The sequence below is a fragment of the Asterias amurensis genome, chromosome 15 (genome assembly GCF_032118995.1).
Source record: "Asterias amurensis chromosome 15, ASM3211899v1".
In the NCBI taxonomy this organism is placed as follows: domain Eukaryota; kingdom Metazoa; phylum Echinodermata; class Asteroidea; order Forcipulatida; family Asteriidae; genus Asterias; species Asterias amurensis.
The window spans coordinates 11894279-11915341 of record NC_092662.1 but is presented as its reverse complement, the minus strand read 5'-3'; the positions used below and the strand labels follow the sequence as shown (position 1 = coordinate 11915341).

Sequence of the window (21063 nt, the reverse complement as noted above, 5' to 3'; positions counted from 1 at the left end):
ACTGATTCTTACAGCTCTTGAAAACCTATAGATTACTTGTCTACACAATACGCTCTTCTTTACAGGTTTACCGCATATATAGGCCAATGGTTCAATATTGAATTGAGCGTAACACTTTTTTTTCTGCCGATTATGCAGCTCATAATGCGATTTGTACAAAGGAAAGTGCCACTGACTGGCGCTCTTTTGTATCAAAGCAGGTCGCGATCGAATGCGGGATAAAGTCGGCTCTCTTGAACCGAAAAAGTCGACTAAGGCGACACCCTGTTCACACTGATGGTGGGAAGAAATATGTGTAGCCGTGATTTGAGACCGTGTGTGGCGGTATCTTTGACGGGGAGCGCAGTTGATGGTACGACGGGTGCCATGTGTAGTACGGTATGGCCAACCGTTGCACTACATGCGCACCATGGGGTATCGCCTACTTCTGCATCACTTGCCTAATCCTCGTACACTATACAAGCATCTGTTTGATAACAGACATGGAAGTAGAATAATGTAGACCAAGAGTCAATCTGATCAACATTCCAACCCATGCACCTACTCCTAATAATTCATAAGTTGGCTCGCAAAAAAACAACTTTTTTTTAGAATGGTTTGGAACAAAACAAAAAGAAAACATGGCCATAATATTTAAACAATGGTACATGTTCAGTCAGTAAGTCGCTACGTACCTGTATTTTAATGCAAAGTTTATTGTTCATATTTATGTGTTGTATTAGTTACACAGGTTGGTTTATTGTATTTCTTTCTGTATACACGCTGACGACACTAGAATATCCATACAACTGAATCTGTGATTGAGCTTGTGTTCAGATACAAAAGAAAACATCGCTGTTTTGCTGGATACTTATTATTGGAATTCTACGAACAATGTAGCGTATATCAAATTATTGGACCAGCTTGAACTATAGTGTACCTACAACCCATTGACAACGTAACATGAGCCCACCCCCCCGCCTGCCCCACCCAAAAAACAAACAAAAAACATTAAAACATAATTTTCAAACACACACACCCCCACCCACACACACACAACCGTATTACATCAAGTCGTGGTTTAGCATCACAAGGCACTTCAACTGTTATTAAAAAGTAAATAATTGTAAGAATAGTTACTTTAACTTATTCAGTAACATTCATTTTACAAGTAGTTAATTTAAAGTGACCAGTTGATGAACGTGGAGTTATATGAGCCAGTGTACTAACAATGAGACCCATCGGAGAAATAAAAGGTGGTAGTTATCACATCACACTTTGTATAAAGCCAAATTCAAGCACATTTACAAACACGTGTTTGCTGAGTACATCCCATCACAACAATGCGTCTCTGTAATGGTTCCCTTATGATATTCCACACAATCCTCTTTAACCTTCTCTGGACATCATCATAAAGTTTAATAGGTGTGAAGACTTCGGTGTGATTTAAGTGATCTTATTTGTCAATATTTTTATACCTTGTTATGTTTTTAAAACCACCATGTAATTCAAACTCCAAACGGCAAATAATAATCCTGTATTCTATGATAATGTCCTTACTTCAACAGATTATTTCAGTGCAATAATGAACAAAGTTAATGTTAAAAATGAGATTACTGGACGCAGTAGAGTTCCCTTAATTTTGTTTGTTTCAAATTAATAAAAAGACACTTTGATTCCTAGACTTTGAGAAATACTTGGGAATGGACACTGTGAGAAAGATACAGGAGTTCAAACGAAGCAGACAACAGACCAGTCTGCTGAGAAAAGCTTGTTTCCTTCAGTGCCGTAACTATATAAAGATAGGGGAGGGCATATTCCCACCACAACCATCCCCCGGGTATCCTCATTTGAAACTGTATGGAGTTTTGAGATTGCATAAAATGCATTTTATACGCTTATTTCAATGTTTTTAAAACTGTTTTTATTTTTTTATTTTATTTTTTTTACACGCAGCGGTGTATTTACTTTTATATTCAGGACAATTTATCTTATCAAACCAAGAGTAAATGGAGTAAATAGTGCTGAATAGGGGCTTGATTCATAAATAGACATACGGAAACTCAGGCAGAAGTGCTCCCCAAAAGACATGTCAGTGTACTCCTTGTGCCCCCCCCCCCACCCCTAAAGTTGTACTTTATAGTATCTGCACATGGAACTCTATTGTTCCATGCAATGCGCTATGACTTATTGGAACTGCTTTACGTCTGTATTTTCACATAGTTTTAACTCTTTATTAAAAATGTCGCAAGTCATGTATCGAAATACGAGTTATTGCATCAGGATCCCATTCCTATGTTTGCGTACTAAGGATGTTTTGTAATTTCCTTAAGCGTTGTTACTTGATTTTGCATATTCAACTGATCACAACTTTCTTCTTCAAAGTTAAATCTCGCATTGTCATCGATGTGTCTAAACAAAATAACTTGTCAATTGTTATTAATATATTCTTTTCCAAGTACAATAAACGAAAGGCAACATCTCAGAAGAATGTGATATATTATTAAATAACTAGTATAAAGTGTACACAATTGGTAAGTTAGGTAAAGCCACTTTAGATTCCAATACACCAGTTGATATAAAAGAATAGTAAACACAATCCCATTAAGTAAAATTATTTTAGGTTAAAAATAGTGGTATAGTTTTACAATTGCGAAGATTAGGATGACTGTGGTATGGTAGCGATGGTGAAAATAATCCAGGTATTGTTTTATGCTGCAAGTGACAACAGGGATCAGACAAAATTCGGTGAAACAAAGCTGTCGTGGTTAACTCAAGTCCAAGGGTTTACGTCTTACCTAGTAAAGAAGTTTGATGCAAAGCCGAGGAAAATGCAGGATATAGTTGGAAAGACGAGTATTGAAGCGCATGGAGGTGTAGATGTTAGCTCCATAGTGGCGTGCGAATCATTCCGAGGTGTACGTACAAAGTGAGTAAATTTGGCATACCGAATCCAATATTAAGGTTAGCATATTGAATATCTGATGCGTTTTAGCGTATTATCCAATGCCTTGCCCGCTTGCTAGTTCAGCGCCATCACCCTAATTGGCGAAAGGGATCGCAATTTACTAAAGTGGCCTGTCATGCTAATATGTTGCTTGGTGCGCCAAAAACTAATTTGGACCAAACAAATAAGCAATAGATAAATGATGAAAACACTTGATGAAAAATTCAAAGGCTGAATGATGCAATATTGAATACGTACCTTGCTTGAGGAGACTGTAAAGCATATCTTGTGTGCTACAGTTCGCCATGGTTAGATCACGAGATATTTTTCCCGGAAAGAAATTTTGTTGTGAATTCTTGAGAATACAGTGAGGGTTGCATGAATGGTAGAGAAGGTTTGGGTGCGTCTTCCAACACAGAGATGATGCAAAACGCAGTGCGCACGCGGATAACGGTGATTTATTGGCGACGAGAACGATTTGGGCTAGCTCGCGCATCTCCATCCATTACTATGCATAAGCCAGGCAACAATGTTAGTAAGGATCGACCCATTGGTTCGGCTTAGACTGACTGTATGGTTTGCGTCCTCTCTTCTGATAATGCCGGGCTTACCATGCCATCCTCGTGGTCTGTCTGGGCCGTTTTGGTTGAGTATGTCGGCAAGCGGAGCGAAATGAAACTCCCATTTCTTCTCATTCTTGTTATAGTGCTCAACACTTAGGTGACGCTAAAATTCTAGGGTTTCTTAGTAATGCAATAAACTGGCCTTTTCGGACTCGAAAATTTTGGGTAATGCACGTGATTCAATTAAAGAGGCGAGAGTCGGAAACAGCAGAGATGCCCGATCGATCTTAGACCCTTATGCTCTCTTAGCATTCCTTGCACGCCACATCGAAAGTCAACCAGGCAAAATTTGACGGTTGAAATGCCAAGGAAAATCACTGTTTATATATTGTTGTATGTTTAGATCAAGCAAGTATAACCAACAAGAAAATGCATGAAACATTTTATCCATTAGCTTTGTGTAGTAATCCTTTTCCTCGTGATTTACCATCATTATTATAAGAATTACGATTATCAAACGTCCCACTCTCTTCCATCATTGTTCCTGTATTTAGTCTTTTAGGAAGCATGCATAAGTCACGGTGCACAATGCGGACAACGGGAAATCGTTGCCTCCGTCCGAATAACATAGGAGCATCCTAGACCTTCTAAGACGGCGCCATGGGAAATCAAGTAAAGTACCATCCCATGGCATGCTCATTCAGCTTTTCATTTCATACAAAGTAGGAACAAAACCTTCATTATCCTGCTCAAGAATGCATCGACATCAGCCTTTTTACATCTCCTACTGAATGTTGTTTAGTGCTCATTTAATGAAGGTAACATTGTCTATTTTGAGAAGGATGGATGTACACAGTCAAATCGACTTCAACTTGACTGTATAAAACATGACATTCAGATTTCTCACATTTTGCATAATGCCACTTAATTTTATATTGTTTCAAATAAAGACAGATCAAATGTAATCTTACTTCCGTCTTGACTTTGGTAAATATTTAAATCTTTATATTATGAATATGGGTTGGACAAGATACAGGTACAGCCAATTGCACAGTCAATTTGTTTAAACTGTTGTATGAAATGTATTTTTTCAGGCAATCCAATATTATGGACAACATAAAATCGGTTGCCCTTGAATAATGGTTTATAAAACTTTTAAAGTAATTTACTTCAAACATTTGGAGAAATGATATATCTTGTTTTTTTTTTTTTGTTTTTTTTTTTTTTTTTACAATCGTCAAAATAAACCTTTTTTTAAGTACACTTTCAAGTTGATTCTCGCGACTGAAAAATAAAACATTAAAGGAACACGTTGCCTTGGATCGGTCGACTTGGTCTTTAAAAAGCGTTTATAACCGTTTGTTATAAAATGCATATGGTTAGAAAGATGTTTTAAAAGTAGAATACAATGATCCACACAAATTTGACTCGAAATTGCGTGGTTTTCCTTTTACTTGACGAACTAACTCAGTCGGCCATTTATGGGAGTCAAAAATTTGACTCCCATAAATGGCCGACGTGTTAGTCGACGAGGTAAAAGGAAAACCACGCAATTTCGAGTGATACTTGTGTGGATCATTGTATTCTACTTTTAAAATATCTATCTAACCATATGCATTTCATAACAAACGGTTTCAAACACTTTTCAAAGACCAACTCGTCCGATCCAAGGCAACGTGTTCCTTTAACAGTGAAGAACGTCTTGAGATAAAGAAACGCAATTGTATTGCCAACTGTAGCAAATTTGCCAATTGTAGAAACACAATTGTATTGCCACTAATTGTAGACTGTATATTTTTGTATAACTGTTGTTATCAAATACTTTAACAATTACTTTAAATCTTAAATGGATACAATATGATTCACTTATTTCATTAGTTAGTAATTACAATAAATAGATCTTCAAATACTCTCGAAACGGACATTAGCTCGTTTCTTTAAACCCTTTTCGTATTCTTTTCCAATATTGTGTACGCCAAAGTGTAATATAAAAATAGACATTCATTCATGGCACTAAATAATTTGAACGATTGAGAATACCTATTGTTTTAATCGTGCAGGTGCATCGTGACATTTACTTGGTAGACTGAGGTATATATAATTAAAGGGCTTGTTGGTTTTTGTATAAGTGTTCTAGACAACTTCACAGGGAATGGGGTGGTCATTTATTTCCTTTTGGTAAAAGAGAATTCTGTGGAAACAAAAAAGGGCTGAACACTACCACCAGCTTTCCAGGTGAGAGTCTTACATGGTGTGGTCTTATGGTTACTTTGTTGAAGTGATGCTCGTATTATAAATAGACTTTGATTGTCAGCAAGCAAAGAGATTTTAGCCCAAAGCAACACACCGATATTGACCGTATCCATAAGGTAAAACCTACTTCCATCAATAACTTTACCTAATCGATTCAAAAGGGATAGTCATTCAGATCGATAGGTTGGAGATAAGATTAATCATGTTTTTGATATAAAGACTTAAAGGAACACGTTGCCTTGGATCGGACAAGTTGGTCAAAACAAAAGCGTTTGTAACCGTTTTTTATAAAATGCATATGGTTGGAAAGATGTTTTAAAAGTAGAATACAATGATCCACACAAGTTTGCCTCGAAATTGCGTGGTTTTCCTTCTACTGTGCGAACTAACATGGTCGGCCATTTATGGGAGTCAAAATTTTGACCCCCATAAATGGCCGACGTGTTAGTCGACAAGGTAAAAGGAAAACCACGCAATTTCGAGGCATGTTTGTGTGGATCATTGTATTCTACTTTTACAACATCTTTCTACCCATATGCATTTTATAAAAAACGGTTACAAACGCTTTTCAAAGACCAACTCGACCGATCCAAGGCAACGTGTTCCTTTAACTGTCGTTGACCGACTTCCCATAACAGAAATTGTGTATCCCAAATGCTGACTAGATGGGTTTGTTGCGTTCTGCTGATTAGTCAAGTTACACTTGGACGCCAGGATTTCAGAAACGGTGAAAAGAATGTTGCCTTTAATGATCCCCTTGCATTCTTTCACCAGACTTCAAGCTGAAGTGTGATTTTCTGTTCATTACATCACTTCTTAAAGTGTGGACAAATAATAACAGAATCTAAATATAAAAAATCATCGCAACACATCCTTTTATAACTGGCAAGAAATAAAGAACAAAAGAATAGACATGAAAATTGTACTTTGTTAGAAAACAATGATAAGAGCGATGGCTTTCAACTTTGATCTCATTAGATGATGTCCACCTTGTATCAGAATTGTCTTTTATCATTATTTGTGGACACGTCATAGAGCAATAAAACATTACGATGACTGTTTGTGGAGCAGCTTCAGTCCGAGCTTGTAATAATGAGGCCATTGTACAAGTGCCGACGTCAGGTGGATTGCGAGCAACACACTCTGCGCAGGCGTATGTGCAACAGCTTTGTAGTGGCACAAAGATGGTTTCTTTTCAACGAAAAAAAATACTAATTGCAGAAAATGGCTAGCTTTATTCATGGTTAATGCGGATTGTGCAAGAATAGGCCTGGATCTAAGGGTTTCCGTGAGTGTCAAGGCAACTAGCAGTGGTGGTTATTCAGAGTGCTGTGTGGAGTAGCAAGTCAATGAAGGATACGGTACTTAGGATTGTGTCAACAAATGTCAGCTTAGAAAATACTTTGTATTTTTTATGCTGAACAAAGCGTCCTCGAATACTGCAAAACAATTCATCAATAATTAGAATAAAAGAAGGGGGAAACATAACCTGCCTTTATTTGATAATACAGTGTTTATAAATTACTAGGAAAAGGGAAGTGTTTTATCGGTCGTATTCAAACAAAATCATCGCAATTTAGTTCGCCCTAATGTGGTATTGAAATCATATTAAAACTACACTCGAACACTGCTACATATTTTCTCTTAGTACAAGTGAATGGTATATGAAACCTTGTTATTCACTACATATTTTGCTATTTTATATAAAGCTATAACTGCTAACTGTGGTTGTTGTGTTTTTGTGGCCTATGTTTGTCTGTATTGTGCTTGAAGGAATTAAATGCAAGGCAGGTTGTATGGTTGGTCTTACGACGAGGTCTGCTAAGCGTATCCAGTCAGGGGCGCGCGGCGTGCACTGACTCAGACGCATTAAGTTGATTAGTTTTTCCCAAATCGGTCGTGCTCGTAGCCTGCTCTATGATTACTCTCCCCCGAAAATGTCATTATTGTGATTAGAAATGAAACCGGCTCCTCTTAATTTAAGCGCGAGTATAATACGGTATTAAGGTTCCGTACAGTAGAGCTCAGGTGCGGGGGCTGGATCGGGTGTAATCTTTTAGAAAGACAGTGCAAAAGAACTACACAGTGGTCCCTTTTAATCAAGCTGCTAGCCCGGCCGGCCGGTCGGTCGGTCGGTCGGTCGGTCGGTCGGGCGGCCAGCCGGGCGATATGTCGTTTCATCTACTCTCGTACATACTGTTTGCGGGCACGTTGGTCAAGATATGCTGATGTCTCCTGTATTGTAAACTTCATTTGCTAAGTACATCATCATGTGCTGTTTCAAAAACCAAGTTCCCGTACAGTATACATCTGTCTGCAAATCTGGCCAGGGCTCTTACAATGCCAACTAATATCTTGATAGAGAGTTCTTAAGCATATTAAATCCACAGGCCATACGATGGTTGAAATCGAACGGTCTAACGACCTTAAGTCATTGTGATGAACTAAGGTTCAGAAGAGGTATCTTAAAGGATGCAGTTATGATAGTGGATTTTTCTCGTTTGATATCGAGACATAACAAAACAAGTAGATAAGAAATATATTAACATCAACTCTTTGTCAAACTCTTCCGATATCTTCGATTTTTTTTGACTTATGTTAATGTACCAACGAGTATACCTGTCAATGGACCATATCCATGGTTCTTAACTAGGTGTACTTCATCGGGTCATACAAATTCGTCTCAACGTAGTTATATCTACATCGGATCATTATACATGCTTCTCCGCAGAATGTACACAATCTAGGTATACCTGCATCGGACCATTATACCCGCATCGGACCATTATACATTCTTCTCAGCAGAATGTACACAATCTAGGTATACCTGCATCGGACCATTATACCCGCATCGGACCATTAAACATGCTTCTCAGCAGAATGTACACAATCTAGGTATACCTGCATCGGACCATTATACCCGCATCGGACCATTATACATACTTCTCAGCAGAATGTACACAATATAGGTGTACCTGCATCAGACCATTATACCCGCATCGGACCATTATACATGCTTCTCAGCAGAATGTACACAATCTAGGTAGTATATACCATGCATTGGACCATTATACATGCTTCTCATGTAGTTATACCTGCAACGGGCCATCTTCCTTCCTTTTATCAGAATGTACACAATATATGTATACCTGCATGCTTCTAAGCAGAATGTACACGTTTACCTCATCGGACTATTATACCCGCATCGGACCATTATACACAATTCAAGCCCGAAGACCAATACTAATAGTGCCCGTTAGTAAACACACTATACAACACTCGATTACTGAATCCTGAATCGAGCCGATCCTCGCACATAAAATACCGTAAAGGCTAGTAATAAATAGCCCTTTCTGATCTTTGATGTTAAGGTTTCTTTGCCTAAAAAAAAACCGAAGCAAAGTTTGTGATCACAATGCATTAATCTGAATGTCAATCTTAGACAATGTGTCTAATTGGTGATGGATGCTAGTTCAAGGCGGAGTTCTACAACATACTGTGGTATTTCAAAATCAAGACCTCATTCCATAATAACATATCAATTACAACAAATAATAGCAGAAAACATAAATTTTAATTTGATTATTAATGCAAATAAAACGAAGGAATTAGAAGTTACACAAGAGTGTGCTTTTTGGAGATATCCATATCTAAACGGTGATTTGATAGAGGACTAAGTATAACCACAATACGATTGTCGCACAATAACATTCGTTTGCTTTTAAAAAATACCACAAAAAGGGAAGCTGTAAATGGAGGTAGACCTATCTGGGTCACTGTCATCATGTAAAGGTGATCATGTAAATATTTAATGGAACATTTTAATATTCTTCATATCATTATGATCATCCTTTGTAAGTGCTTATTTTTTTAACCGATTGTAGCGACATTTTATTCATAAAGAACTTGCTTCGTTTATATAACAAGGTAAGCTGGTACCAAATAATGTGCTAGAAAGCGTCTCCTGCAATAATTGTTGAAGCGGTAACAGCTAGATTATAATGTTGAGTTTGGCAATTAGCATATGCCATATATACTAATTGAGAGCACTGTGCAAATAAATTTGTTGTATTAATGAGAAGCTGGCCGTGTAGCAACAATCACTATCATCACTCATGTCTCGCTCTGTTGAACTCTATCATACAATGCCACGCCCCTTACAATGGTTCTCTTTATATAGCTTCCATTATGTAGCTTTTCATGGCTAATTCAAGGATCAGTGGTATTCAGTCAAATAATCTGCCAATAGCATTAACTTCAATTCGTGACCTTTGACCTCTGCTCTAGACCATTACACATCTTGTATTATTAATTGCAATTATAAAAGGGGATTCCCTTTAAAATGTGCAAATGATATGATTTTACTTTAAGTCTTGCGTAAAAATCAAAGTTAAAATATTTGTATCACAGGTGTATATATAGACACCCCAAAAAGGGTAACATAAAATAAAATGGTTTACTAATGATATAAACACATACTCAAACCAGCCGTGGGTCTTTCTCTATATTTCAGCCTGCACGACGTATACTGTTCTATCAATAACGTGGGTGTGAAATGGCCATAAAAGTGGTACACCAAAGGAATTCGATCGTTTGAGCCACCGCATGTTTCCTACCCAGGGTTATTTCTTAATTCAAAATGTGGAATAATGTTCGCCGTCCCACTCTCCCCAAAGAGAAGCAGTGATGTGTGACTTGATAACGGAAGCTTTGTGCATCTGAAGGAAACAACTGCTAATTATGACTATTGTTTACGAAATAATCCATGTGTGAATGGCTACAAAATGATTTATAAAGCCCCGATGATCAACACCAATTATGTTAATCGGGATGTATGTCCAAGAACAATCATCTTTTCAAAATCAAAATCGTTAAGAACGACTTATTCACCGCGTTACATTATGGTTCTTAAAGGGACCACATCAGTAGCCCTATTGTTTGCACACTGAAGAAAAGACCGACCAGTCAAAGCCTTTCCCTTTTTCTTGACTAATTAATTGGGCCACAAATTGAAATGTGTATTTTGCTTTCGCCTGTTTTGTCAGTGATTCATTTTTTTTTAACTTAAAGTAGATACTTGTTTTTGTTTTCTCTCAAAATAAATAATGTTTGATATAAATCTATTTGATATGAGAGTAAACTGTGCTATCTTGTAGTCCGTACGAGGCATGTTAAGATTATTGAACTAATCCTTCGTATTCTTATGATTAGCTATTGACGGAGAATATCAAAGGCAAGTAGAGATTGGGCATGTGTTGGGCCTTATGCACACCTCCAGCGGCAGTTCTACTTACCAAAAGAACATTGTCAGAAATGCTAAAACAGATGAAAGCAGAAGGCTCCATAGCCGCCGGTTTAATATAAGGAAGCAATCAAACAATAACATAAAATTCAATTAATTACAGGCAGGTTAAATGTTGGAAGAAAGGTATGGTTTGATACTAATGCGATTATTTTATTCTTGTCTTTGTGCACTCGTTGTTTTCTTTTTGTACGGATCTTGAACACAAAGATTAATATATAATACCCTAAATTGTTTATTCTTGCGGCATTTTTCTTTTAGGGTTGCTTACTGACAGATGTGCATTTTGACCATATATATCTTGCCAGTAATTGCTTCTACTTTCACACTCAATTCAAATTGCATTCCGCCCATACTTCAACCTGTTTGTGGAACAGATATAATCTCTCAAACAATCTGCAATGAAATGTTTGCATTGTACTGTTTCATTCCAAGAAAGACAATGATGCATGCATAGTTCTGCTAGTTATGTAGGCCAGCTTGCCTGTACCCATCAAATGAGTATCAAAGTTTTGAGTCCGAGGGCTCATGAGCTGTGGTAATGTCGAGTAATATTAAACATGTTTCCATCCCACGTTGAATGAATTGCTAACTGGTATTCTCATGTTAACGTCTGACTTAAATAGAAATGTACAATATAGTTTACCGTTATCCATAGGTTTTGATCCCGTTGGATGTAAGTAAGGCACGTCATCAGGTCTTGAAGGTTGAAACATACGACTCAAGGCCGGGTAGAATAATCATATCTCCCACTATGAAAAAAAGTCTTTTATTCTAATGGATTTCAATGTTAGATTTTCAACACTCGTTATATATTTAAGTAATCCTCTGGTGTCAATAAGTCTTTAATAGATAACGGTAAACGCTGAAATGGCAAACTAAGTGTTTCCATTTGATTTCATTAAATTTCAGCTACAAGTAACGGGAGATCATTTTGTATAGTTCTGAACTGCAAGATTGGCAAGGGTTGGTGACTGGTATTATATTACTTTCTTCCAAGGATTACTTTAATAAACAAGTTTCGTTATTACCTGAAAGATTCATGCTCTATGTTTTGATGTCCTGAAACAAATTGGGAAGTTGTAAACCAAAGGCTGTCATGCAACTTTCATTCTTTAAATAAAGATCAATTTGTTGTCCTGAATGAGCAGAAATTCTCACACGCTTACAAAAATGATAGGATTATCAAACGTGAAATAATTTTGTATACATCTATTCTGTATAGCCTAGCAACGTTATCCCGTAATCACTGCCTTTGGCGTTCACACGGTCACGGCTGTACCATAGTGGGTTATATGCCTATATTGCACCAACCCTACAATTAACCTTTTCCTACAGTCATATGTTATCTGGTTTGAGATCTTTCATTGGAATGGCGCGAGGTACGCCCATAACGCAAAGTAATGCCGCCCTACACCCATTCAAAGAGCTGTCTATCTACCAAAGCAATGAACAAGTGAACACGTGCCCGATACATCCGAACTGTTGATGTTAATTTACGTGTCCATTTAGTCATCTGCTGTAAATTCCCTCAAACTGTAGACGATAATTAACATATCTTCACTACAAGCTTGCACTCAATCATTAGCCACGCCTTTAGAAACCCTTCAACCATGCCAGTCCTGTTGGCACGGAGTGACACTTTTTAACCAAATTACTTTGGTTTGCACAAGGTCGAAACAAAAGGATTCCTTAGATGACATGTATGTAAGAAGACCGTTCTACTTCAATACGTGAAGTGAGAGTAGTATACTCCAGTCAGTTGCGTAGCCAACCGTGCTCCATGGCTTCGAAACCTTGCCGCCCCTTGTTCTCCCCTCCCATGAAGACCAGAAAATGCACACATTAATGATCCAATCATAAGCACACAACCCTTTGAAGAAAGAAATATATTTCCAACCCAGCCCCCGCCCCACCCCACCCCCTCCCGCAAACCACATGAATAACAATGTCTAGCGATACTGCCCCATTTACTTTTAATTACCACGTTAATGTTGTTATCGATACTATTGTAATTGTTGAACTTGAATTTCACTTTCTATGTTAAAACTGAGATCACATGCAGTCATATGATTTACAGACACTATACTACCATGAAGTCCTCCATGGTTCAACATACCATGGTTGATGTTGATCTCGTTGACGTTTTTAACCACTCGGCTACATACATGAGTAGGAAATAGAAATGCTTTCCATAATACCTGCGCGACTCTCCCCCAAATCTCAGTCTGAGTTAACTGATTAAACCAACAATACCCACGAACCTGAATGAATTGGGCTCAAGTTAACTCGGGAGTACATTGAGGTGATGATAAGGTGCTAACAGCTGCACCCTGAACACCCACTGAATAAAGATAACCAATTAATATCACAGCCAAAAGTGGTGATAAATTCTAAATTAGGATGATATTTGAAGTTGAACGGCATAACGTCGATCACAGGTGTACAGCATGATGAAATATTTAGGCGAGTAAACTTGCCTCACACCTTGCAAGCAACACGTGTTTAAGATGGGACTCACGACCTATGGTGAACTGTGCACAAGACATGCCCTCAAGCTACTGCATTAAACACATCACTTTATGGATCCAAGACATACGCACATCGTCGTCTAACCAAAAAATATCTTCGTTTTCTTTTTAGAAAATTAAACCTACATTGGGTGAAAAAATAAAGACACTGTAAACTTTTGGTAATCGTCAAAGACCAATATTCTCACTTTGTGTATCTCAACACAGTATGCATAAAAAAAAAAAAATTTGTGAAAAACTTGGCTCAATTGATCAACGAAGTTGCGAGAAAAAAGAAAAAGACAAAAAAATAACCTTGATGCAAAATTGTGTGTGCTTTCAAATGCTTAAATAGGTCTTCAGGCCTAAAGTCACTTTCAGATTCAAAACTTAGTGACAAACTGTCTCTTTCTCAAAAAATACTTCAGATACTTCAGAGGCAGCCATTTCTCACCATGTTTGATCTTATCAACAGCTCTCCATTGCACGTTACCAAATCAGTTGTGATGCTATTATTTTGAGTAATTGCCAAAAGTGTCCAGTACCTTTAAAAACGTGCAAGTTAGTAACAAATGCTGTGGAAATGTATGTTTCCTGTTGTCTCTACGCAGTAATAACACCAAGAGCCAATTGGACGGTTGTTTTGGCAATTGCTTGTGCTTTGCGTATATGCGCTCAGGGCTTCAGACGATAGAACGGAGCCACAAGCCGACTCCAAAGCCTAAGCCGTTGTTTCGAAAAGGACCATAGACGTTGCCTCAATACTCAAGTCTAGGCTTAAAAAGTGGGCCATGTTCGACAACCATTCACTGGTTCCTCGAACAATAGATGCACAGATGAAAAGAACGCTTGACATTTCAAAAACAATTATCAATATTATTTAAACCCATTTAAGGCACTGGACACTATTGTTATTTACTCAAAACAATTGATAGCATACAAGCTTACTTGATAACGAGCAATGGAGAGCTGTTTGTGGTCTAAAACATTGCATTGTGGGAAACAGCTCACTCTGAAGTAACGTAGTTTTTGAGAAAGAGGTAATTTTTAATTAAAATAATAAAAGGCTTCGAAGCCTTTTATTATGTATCTGGACACACACACACAAATTTGTGCAACAAGTGTGTTTTTCATTCAACTTCAATGACCAAATAAACCCGAATTTTCACAGGTTTGATATGTTATGCACATATTGGGATACATCAAGTGATAGTACCGGTCTTTGACAATTACCAAACGTATCCATGTCTTTAACTGAGTCGAAGGGGCCTACATTAATCAAACCACATAGGAGCCATTTCCCCAAAGTTGAACGAATAATGATATCTTAAAGTTGTGATTCACGATCTCACAAAGAGCTAAGATTGATCTCAACTACGAATCACTCTTAATTGCTGAAAACTAGTTTCGCTCATGTACTTATCACATCCCATGTAAAATAAAGATTAAACCAAGATCAAACTGGAACCGTCTAAGGCCTTTTCACACTGTCCAAAATCTCAGGGTAGGAACCGGTTCCGAACCGGAGATTTTTTTTTACACTGTAAAATGTCAATCCGCCTCTGATCCGGGTAGCATGCTCGTTCATTTCAACCCTGGCAGGGACAAGGGTTCAACAACTCAATCCGGATCGAAATTGCATTTTTTTTCGGCGTGAAGCATTTACAGTTCACGCATTGGCCGGTTCACACGGTCAAAGACCAGTGTTAATGTTGCTGATCTCTGATCCGTGTCGAAAAGAAGCGAGGCTGAACCGGAGAGGACCCGGGTAAGGTTCAACGCAGTTCGAAATGGAGGTAGTGTGTTTGTCAGCTGGGAAAGAAAGGGCTCCAATAATCTATACAATAGCTGGGCATGTAAACAAGTCATTATATGTAAACATATCGGGAAATGCACAGACATTTTAATGTTGCTGTTGTTATTGGTGGTGTTTTTGTTGGTGTTGTTTTGCCAATTATACAAACGAAAGAAACTTGAAAAAATAGAGGTAGGCCTACCTTACTACATGATAGAATAAATGTATGTTTTTACTCTGAAGTATCAACAACAATAATGGTGAAGAATTTGGGGGTAATTCTTGGGAAGGATCCCCCTCCCGTAAATCCCAAAATTAAAATGACAGAGAGCGCTGATCGAAGTAGTGTAATCAATGATTTACGACCAAGCATTTCTACCCCCCCCCCCAAAAAAAAAAAAAAAACTAAAACATCTAACAATATTAATTGAATAGGTGTAGGCCTACTTCCTCATTGATGGTGTTCTTCCATCACTTTTGTGCTAACAATTTGATTTGATTAATAACTAAACAAAAAACCAATACAGTTTGTGATGAGCGAAGTAAGTATGATAATAGCCACACAATTGAAAATAAAATTAATAGTTTTAGTTGGTTTTACTCCTGAACGCGCCAATTTATTTGCAAATCCTTTGCCTCCCTACTAGATCCTCCTACATTCTGCTACAGCACAGTTCATCGCCATATCACAACACTAAGTCTGCCCTCTGTATGTGTTATTGCCAATCCATATGGCATAAGTTATGTTATAATAGTTTTTAAAAAGGCACGCTAGTTTGGGCTTCCCTCTTTATTTTAGTTGTTCCCTTTTTCCACCGACACTATTGTTGGTTTCCGACGTTACAAAGAAAAACATTATTTCTTCTAGCACTGACCCTATCTCGAAGACACACGTTTAATAATAAACAAAATGAGTCCTCCATGCACTTTGCAAAAGGAAACGCTCAATGAATGGAATTTCATTAATACCTCACAGATAGTTTCACTATTCCTATTGGTGGAGAGTGCGTGACGTGGGTTGATTTATAACTGTTAACCCACGTTAGCCCACGTCCTCGTTCCCAGGGGTGATCGATCTCGCCGTGCCATTTTGGCCTATAAATACGAGGATGCATACTACCCCTACTACTACGCGCGCGAATACATATCCCAAAACTATCCCAGTCATAAAAATGCAACACACGTACAGAGCTCAAGGAAAGGACGTCGGAAAACGGATAAGTTTTACAGCTTTTCTTACTTTATTACGCCTTTTAAGCAAAAAAAAAAGCATTAATGAACGGGAATAAAATAGTAGTGACTCGTTCTTAAACCGCCGTTTAAAACCTTGCATGGTCGTAGCCGTGCGGTAAAGGAGCTCGCCTCCGGCTCGGGCCTTTATCGCACGGCTACGACCCTGCCGGCCACGGCCACGACCCTGTCGGTTTTAAACGGCAGTTTTAGAACTCGTCGCTACCCTCTTATTCCCTTATTTTAAGACCTCTTCACCAGAGAGTGAATCTTCACAAGTAAAGAAAGAGGAAAATCAGACAAAGAACAAATACAGATAAACCACATTATCAAGTCATTCCAGAGGGTGGGTCCAGCATGCGAAAATGATCTATCACCCCACGATTTCATACTCTTAGGAACATGTTACAAGCAAGTATTGAAAGATCGAAGAGATCGTCGGGGATATATGGTTTTACCAAATAAATATTTAGGAAAGGAACCATGTATGCAATGAAAGATGAGCAACAGAAGTTTGAAAGCAGTATGAGATTTGACTGGTAGCCAGTGAGGTGACTTCAGTACTGGTGTAATGTATTTCCTGGTAATAGTGACAATGCGATCGAGCAGCTGCATTTTGTTATATTTGTAGTTTAGAAAGTTGAGTTTGACGTAAATGAAACAGAAGATCAAAATCCATGAGTGCATGGACTATTTTCTCAGTGGCTGGACGTGTCAAGTATTTGCGAATCAAGCCAACATTTCTAATATAATACGCTTCTCTCAAGAATAAAAAAACTGGGCAGATTTCACAAAGAGCTAAGTTTGATCTTTTGACAACTTACGAATCTCAGTGCTTTGTTAATTTAAGCCCAGGTCAAGTTTACTTAACCAAGCTATCCGTACAGACACCTCTACTGACCGCCATTGTGGATGAAACCCGCAGGCATGCAAGGCTATCAATCATTAGAGCTAAAATAGCTTCACTGTATATGCGAGAAAATACGTGAACATGAACGTCAGAAAATTGTGTTTTTAAAAATCAAGATTTTAGCATAAAGTGAAGTTAAATTTCCGTTTATAGTAAATATTTAAGGTCAGTGTATAAGCATTGTTATGTTATGCTGTCCTGTCACGGAAATTGTGTTAATCTTGTAAAAGAAATATCAATTTTCCCCTGCATTTGTGTCCAAACATCGCACTGCCGCGACCCCAGCAATGGCGGCGCAGACTACGGTAGCGTACATGGTCCAATTTCATGGATCTGCTTACCGTCGAACATTCGTCGCTTACGTGCAAGCGCGACTTTTTGCGCTAGCCTTGTAAGCGTAGAATGCCTAGTAACGTGGAGTACGCACACGCATAACCCAGATTTCCCCGATAACCCTTGAAATACGCTTGACATAAGTACAACATTCCCTGCTTCCGTAAGCGCGGATTCTTTGCTAACGGTAAGCAGATCCATTAAATTGGGCGCAACACTTGCGCGTGAAACGGTCTATAGATCCACTGCATTGGACATTACCTTTTATGTCATGCCCACTGCGCACGACTTTCAACCAATGATTGCCCTTCATTAACCTCAGTGATGGGACAGTTTCGGGCCTGTGACGTCATATCCAAGGGATTTAATATTGATAAGGAACCATTTTAAGAGCGCTCTAGTCCTTCTTTCATAAACTTCATTTTTCTACTGTTACTGAAAGCAAATTTATTCATCAAAGTATCTATATGTACAGTCTCTGTTCCTATTGATGGTGTTAGTTAGTGACTAGCCCTGGTAGGACGCCGAGTCTCTGTTAACGTTGATGGTGTAAGTTATTGACTAGCCCTGGTATGACGCCTAGTCTCTGTTCCTATTGATGGTGTTAGTGAGTGACTATAGCCCTGGTAGGACTAGCCTTGCTCAAGGCAATCGAATTATTCACTCCGAAAAAAGACCGCCGCTGTATAAAAACCCACCCGTATTCACTGTGCGTAAAAACCCACCCGTATTCACTGTGCGTAACATCGCACGACACGATGCCCCCGTACACTATCCGCATGCGTCGGCCGTCAGGCCGACAGCCTTGTAGGGTCTGTGTTGAAGCCACTGACCTCATTACTATAATAAGCGAAGAGTTCCCACGGTCAGCTCATTACCATAATGCCCGCGAAAGATGAGACATGTCTACATCATCACACACCACCACCACGGACGCTCAGCGAGCATGATAGGCGTGTGTGACTGGACGTCAAAATGAATAATTCATTTGCCTCACATCCTCTGTTGTCTGATAGGTCTGACGAACGATATACATATTCATGAGCTGCATACTAGCATATCCTAGAGCCCCCCCCCCCCAATTTCGTCCACTATTGGAATTCTTTCAATACAACACATTAAAACGGGAAGATACAGACCCGACAAGGCTGTCGGCCTGACGGCCTCCGCATGCGGTTAGTGGTGTACGAGTGCGATGACTTGTGTGAACAGTATTCGTGCGATGTGACAGTGTGTATACGGGTGGGTCATTCGGTGTGATCGCACACACCATGCACAGGGTATACGGCGGGTGGGTTTACAGCTGTGTCTTTTCGGAGCGAATAATGCGACTGCCTTGAGCAAGGCTATGGTAGGACGCCCAGTCTCTGTTAGCGTCGATGGTGTAAGTTAGTGACTAGCCCTGGTAGGAACGCACACAGTCTATGTCAGCGTTGATGGTGTTGGTTAATAATAATAATATACTAATAATGGAAACTTGTATAGCGCCGGTATCCGTCGCAAGCGGCTTTTGTGGCGCTGTTCTGCAAAAAACAACCAACAACCAATTAAAGTAGCATTACAAAAATAAAGAAAAAAAAAACTTAACAAATTGCTTCTCGATGTAAAATGAGTTTTTGAACTGTTCTTGAATAATATGTTATGTGAGTTGGAAAGTTTAACAGTTTCAGGTTGTGATTCCCAAAGTCTCTGTGCTGTGCTCTGAAAACTTCTCTCCCCCATCGATGATTTGTTGTTTTTTTTCCTGAAGAAGTTGGTGTTTTGTATAGACCGTAAGCCACGATGCCCTGGGGTGTATATCTGCACAAGATCACTCAAATATGCTGGGGCATCCTTCCAGCTAAGTATGATTTTAGCCAATCCAGAGCCACATCACGGATACCGATACGGTTTTCAAGACGCTGAAGCAGCTTATGGTGGTCCACGGTGTCGAAAGCCGCCGAAAGATCGAGCAACACTATCAGCACTATCTGTCCATTATCCATGGCGTGTAGCACATCATTCTGTACTTTCAGAAGGGCGGTTTCTGTGCTATGAAAAGCACGGTAGGCTGACTGGTAGTCCTCACATAGGTTATGTTGATGTAAAAAGGGTACCAGCCGTGCCAGAACTACACGTTCCAACGTTTTACCGAGAAATGACAAGTTAGAAACCGGTCGGTAGTTCTTAAACACATTCCGATCAAGACTCTCCTAAATTAGAGGACGAATGTGTGCAACTTTTAGGATATCCGGGAAAATGCCAGCTTCTAATGAAGCTTTGACTACATGTATCTATGTTATGACAGGTACTATTGCATTGGTAGATTTCTTAAGTAGTGAAGTAGGGATCGGATCCAGCCAGTTTACATGAGCATTACGTATTATGGCAAAACCTCCTCTTCAGTTGCTGGTGCAAAAGATGACAAATGGTGAAGTGCTGTTGTAGGTTCGTCATATGACAGATCATCATAGGACGCCAAGTCTTCGTTAGCGTCGATGTTGTTAGTTAACGACTAGCCCCAGTAGGGCGCCCAGTCTCTGCTAGTGTTAATGATGTTAAGTGAGTGACAAGTCCTGGTATGACGCCAGGTCTCTGTTAATGTTGATGGTGTTGGTTAGTGACTAGCCCTGGTAGGACGCTCAGTCTTTGTTAGTGTTGATGATGTTAAGTGAGTGACTCTACCTGTTAGGTTGCCCACAGCCTGTTAGGTAGTGACTAGCCCTGATAGGACGCCAAGTCTCTGTTAGTGTTGATGGTGTTAGTTAGTGACTAGCCCTGATAGGACGCCCAGTCACTGTTAGTGTTGATGATGTTAAGTGAGTGACAAGTCCTGCTATGACGCCAGGTCTCTGTTAATGTTGATGGTGTTGGTTAGTAACTAGCCCTAGTAAGTAGGACGCCCAGTCTTCGTTAGCGTCGATGGTGTTAGTTAGTGACCAGCCCTGGTAGGACGCCCAGTCTCTGTTAGTGTAGATAGTGTTGGTTAGTGACTAGCCCCAGTAGGACGCCCAGTCTCTGTTAATGTTGATCGTGTTGGTTAGTGACTAGCCCTGCGTATGACGCCCAGTCTCTGTTAGTGTTGATGATGTTAAGTGAGTGACAAGTCCTGGTATGACGCCCAGTCTCTGTTAATGTTGATAGTGTTGGTTAGTGACTAGCCCTGCGTATGACGCCCAGTCTCAAGTAGCGTTGATGGTGTTGGTAATTGACTAGCCCTGGTAGGACGCCCAGTCTCTGTTAGCGTCGATGGTGTTATTTA

The 21063-nt window shown here is 39.2% G+C and overlaps 1 protein-coding gene across 1 annotated transcript in view; it reads right to left on the bottom strand.

The window, feature by feature from the left end:
- Positions 1-3273, bottom strand: part of LOC139948142 (LIM/homeobox protein Lhx3-like) — a 28593-nt gene extending 25320 nt beyond the window's left edge. The window contains exon 1 of the mRNA XM_071946186.1: positions 3185-3273. Coding sequence (XP_071802287.1) covers positions 3185-3233 — 49 coding nt within the window. The 5' untranslated portion in view covers positions 3234-3273. The remainder of the gene's footprint in view (positions 1-3184) is intronic.
- Between the last annotated feature and the right edge of the window lie 17790 nt (positions 3274-21063).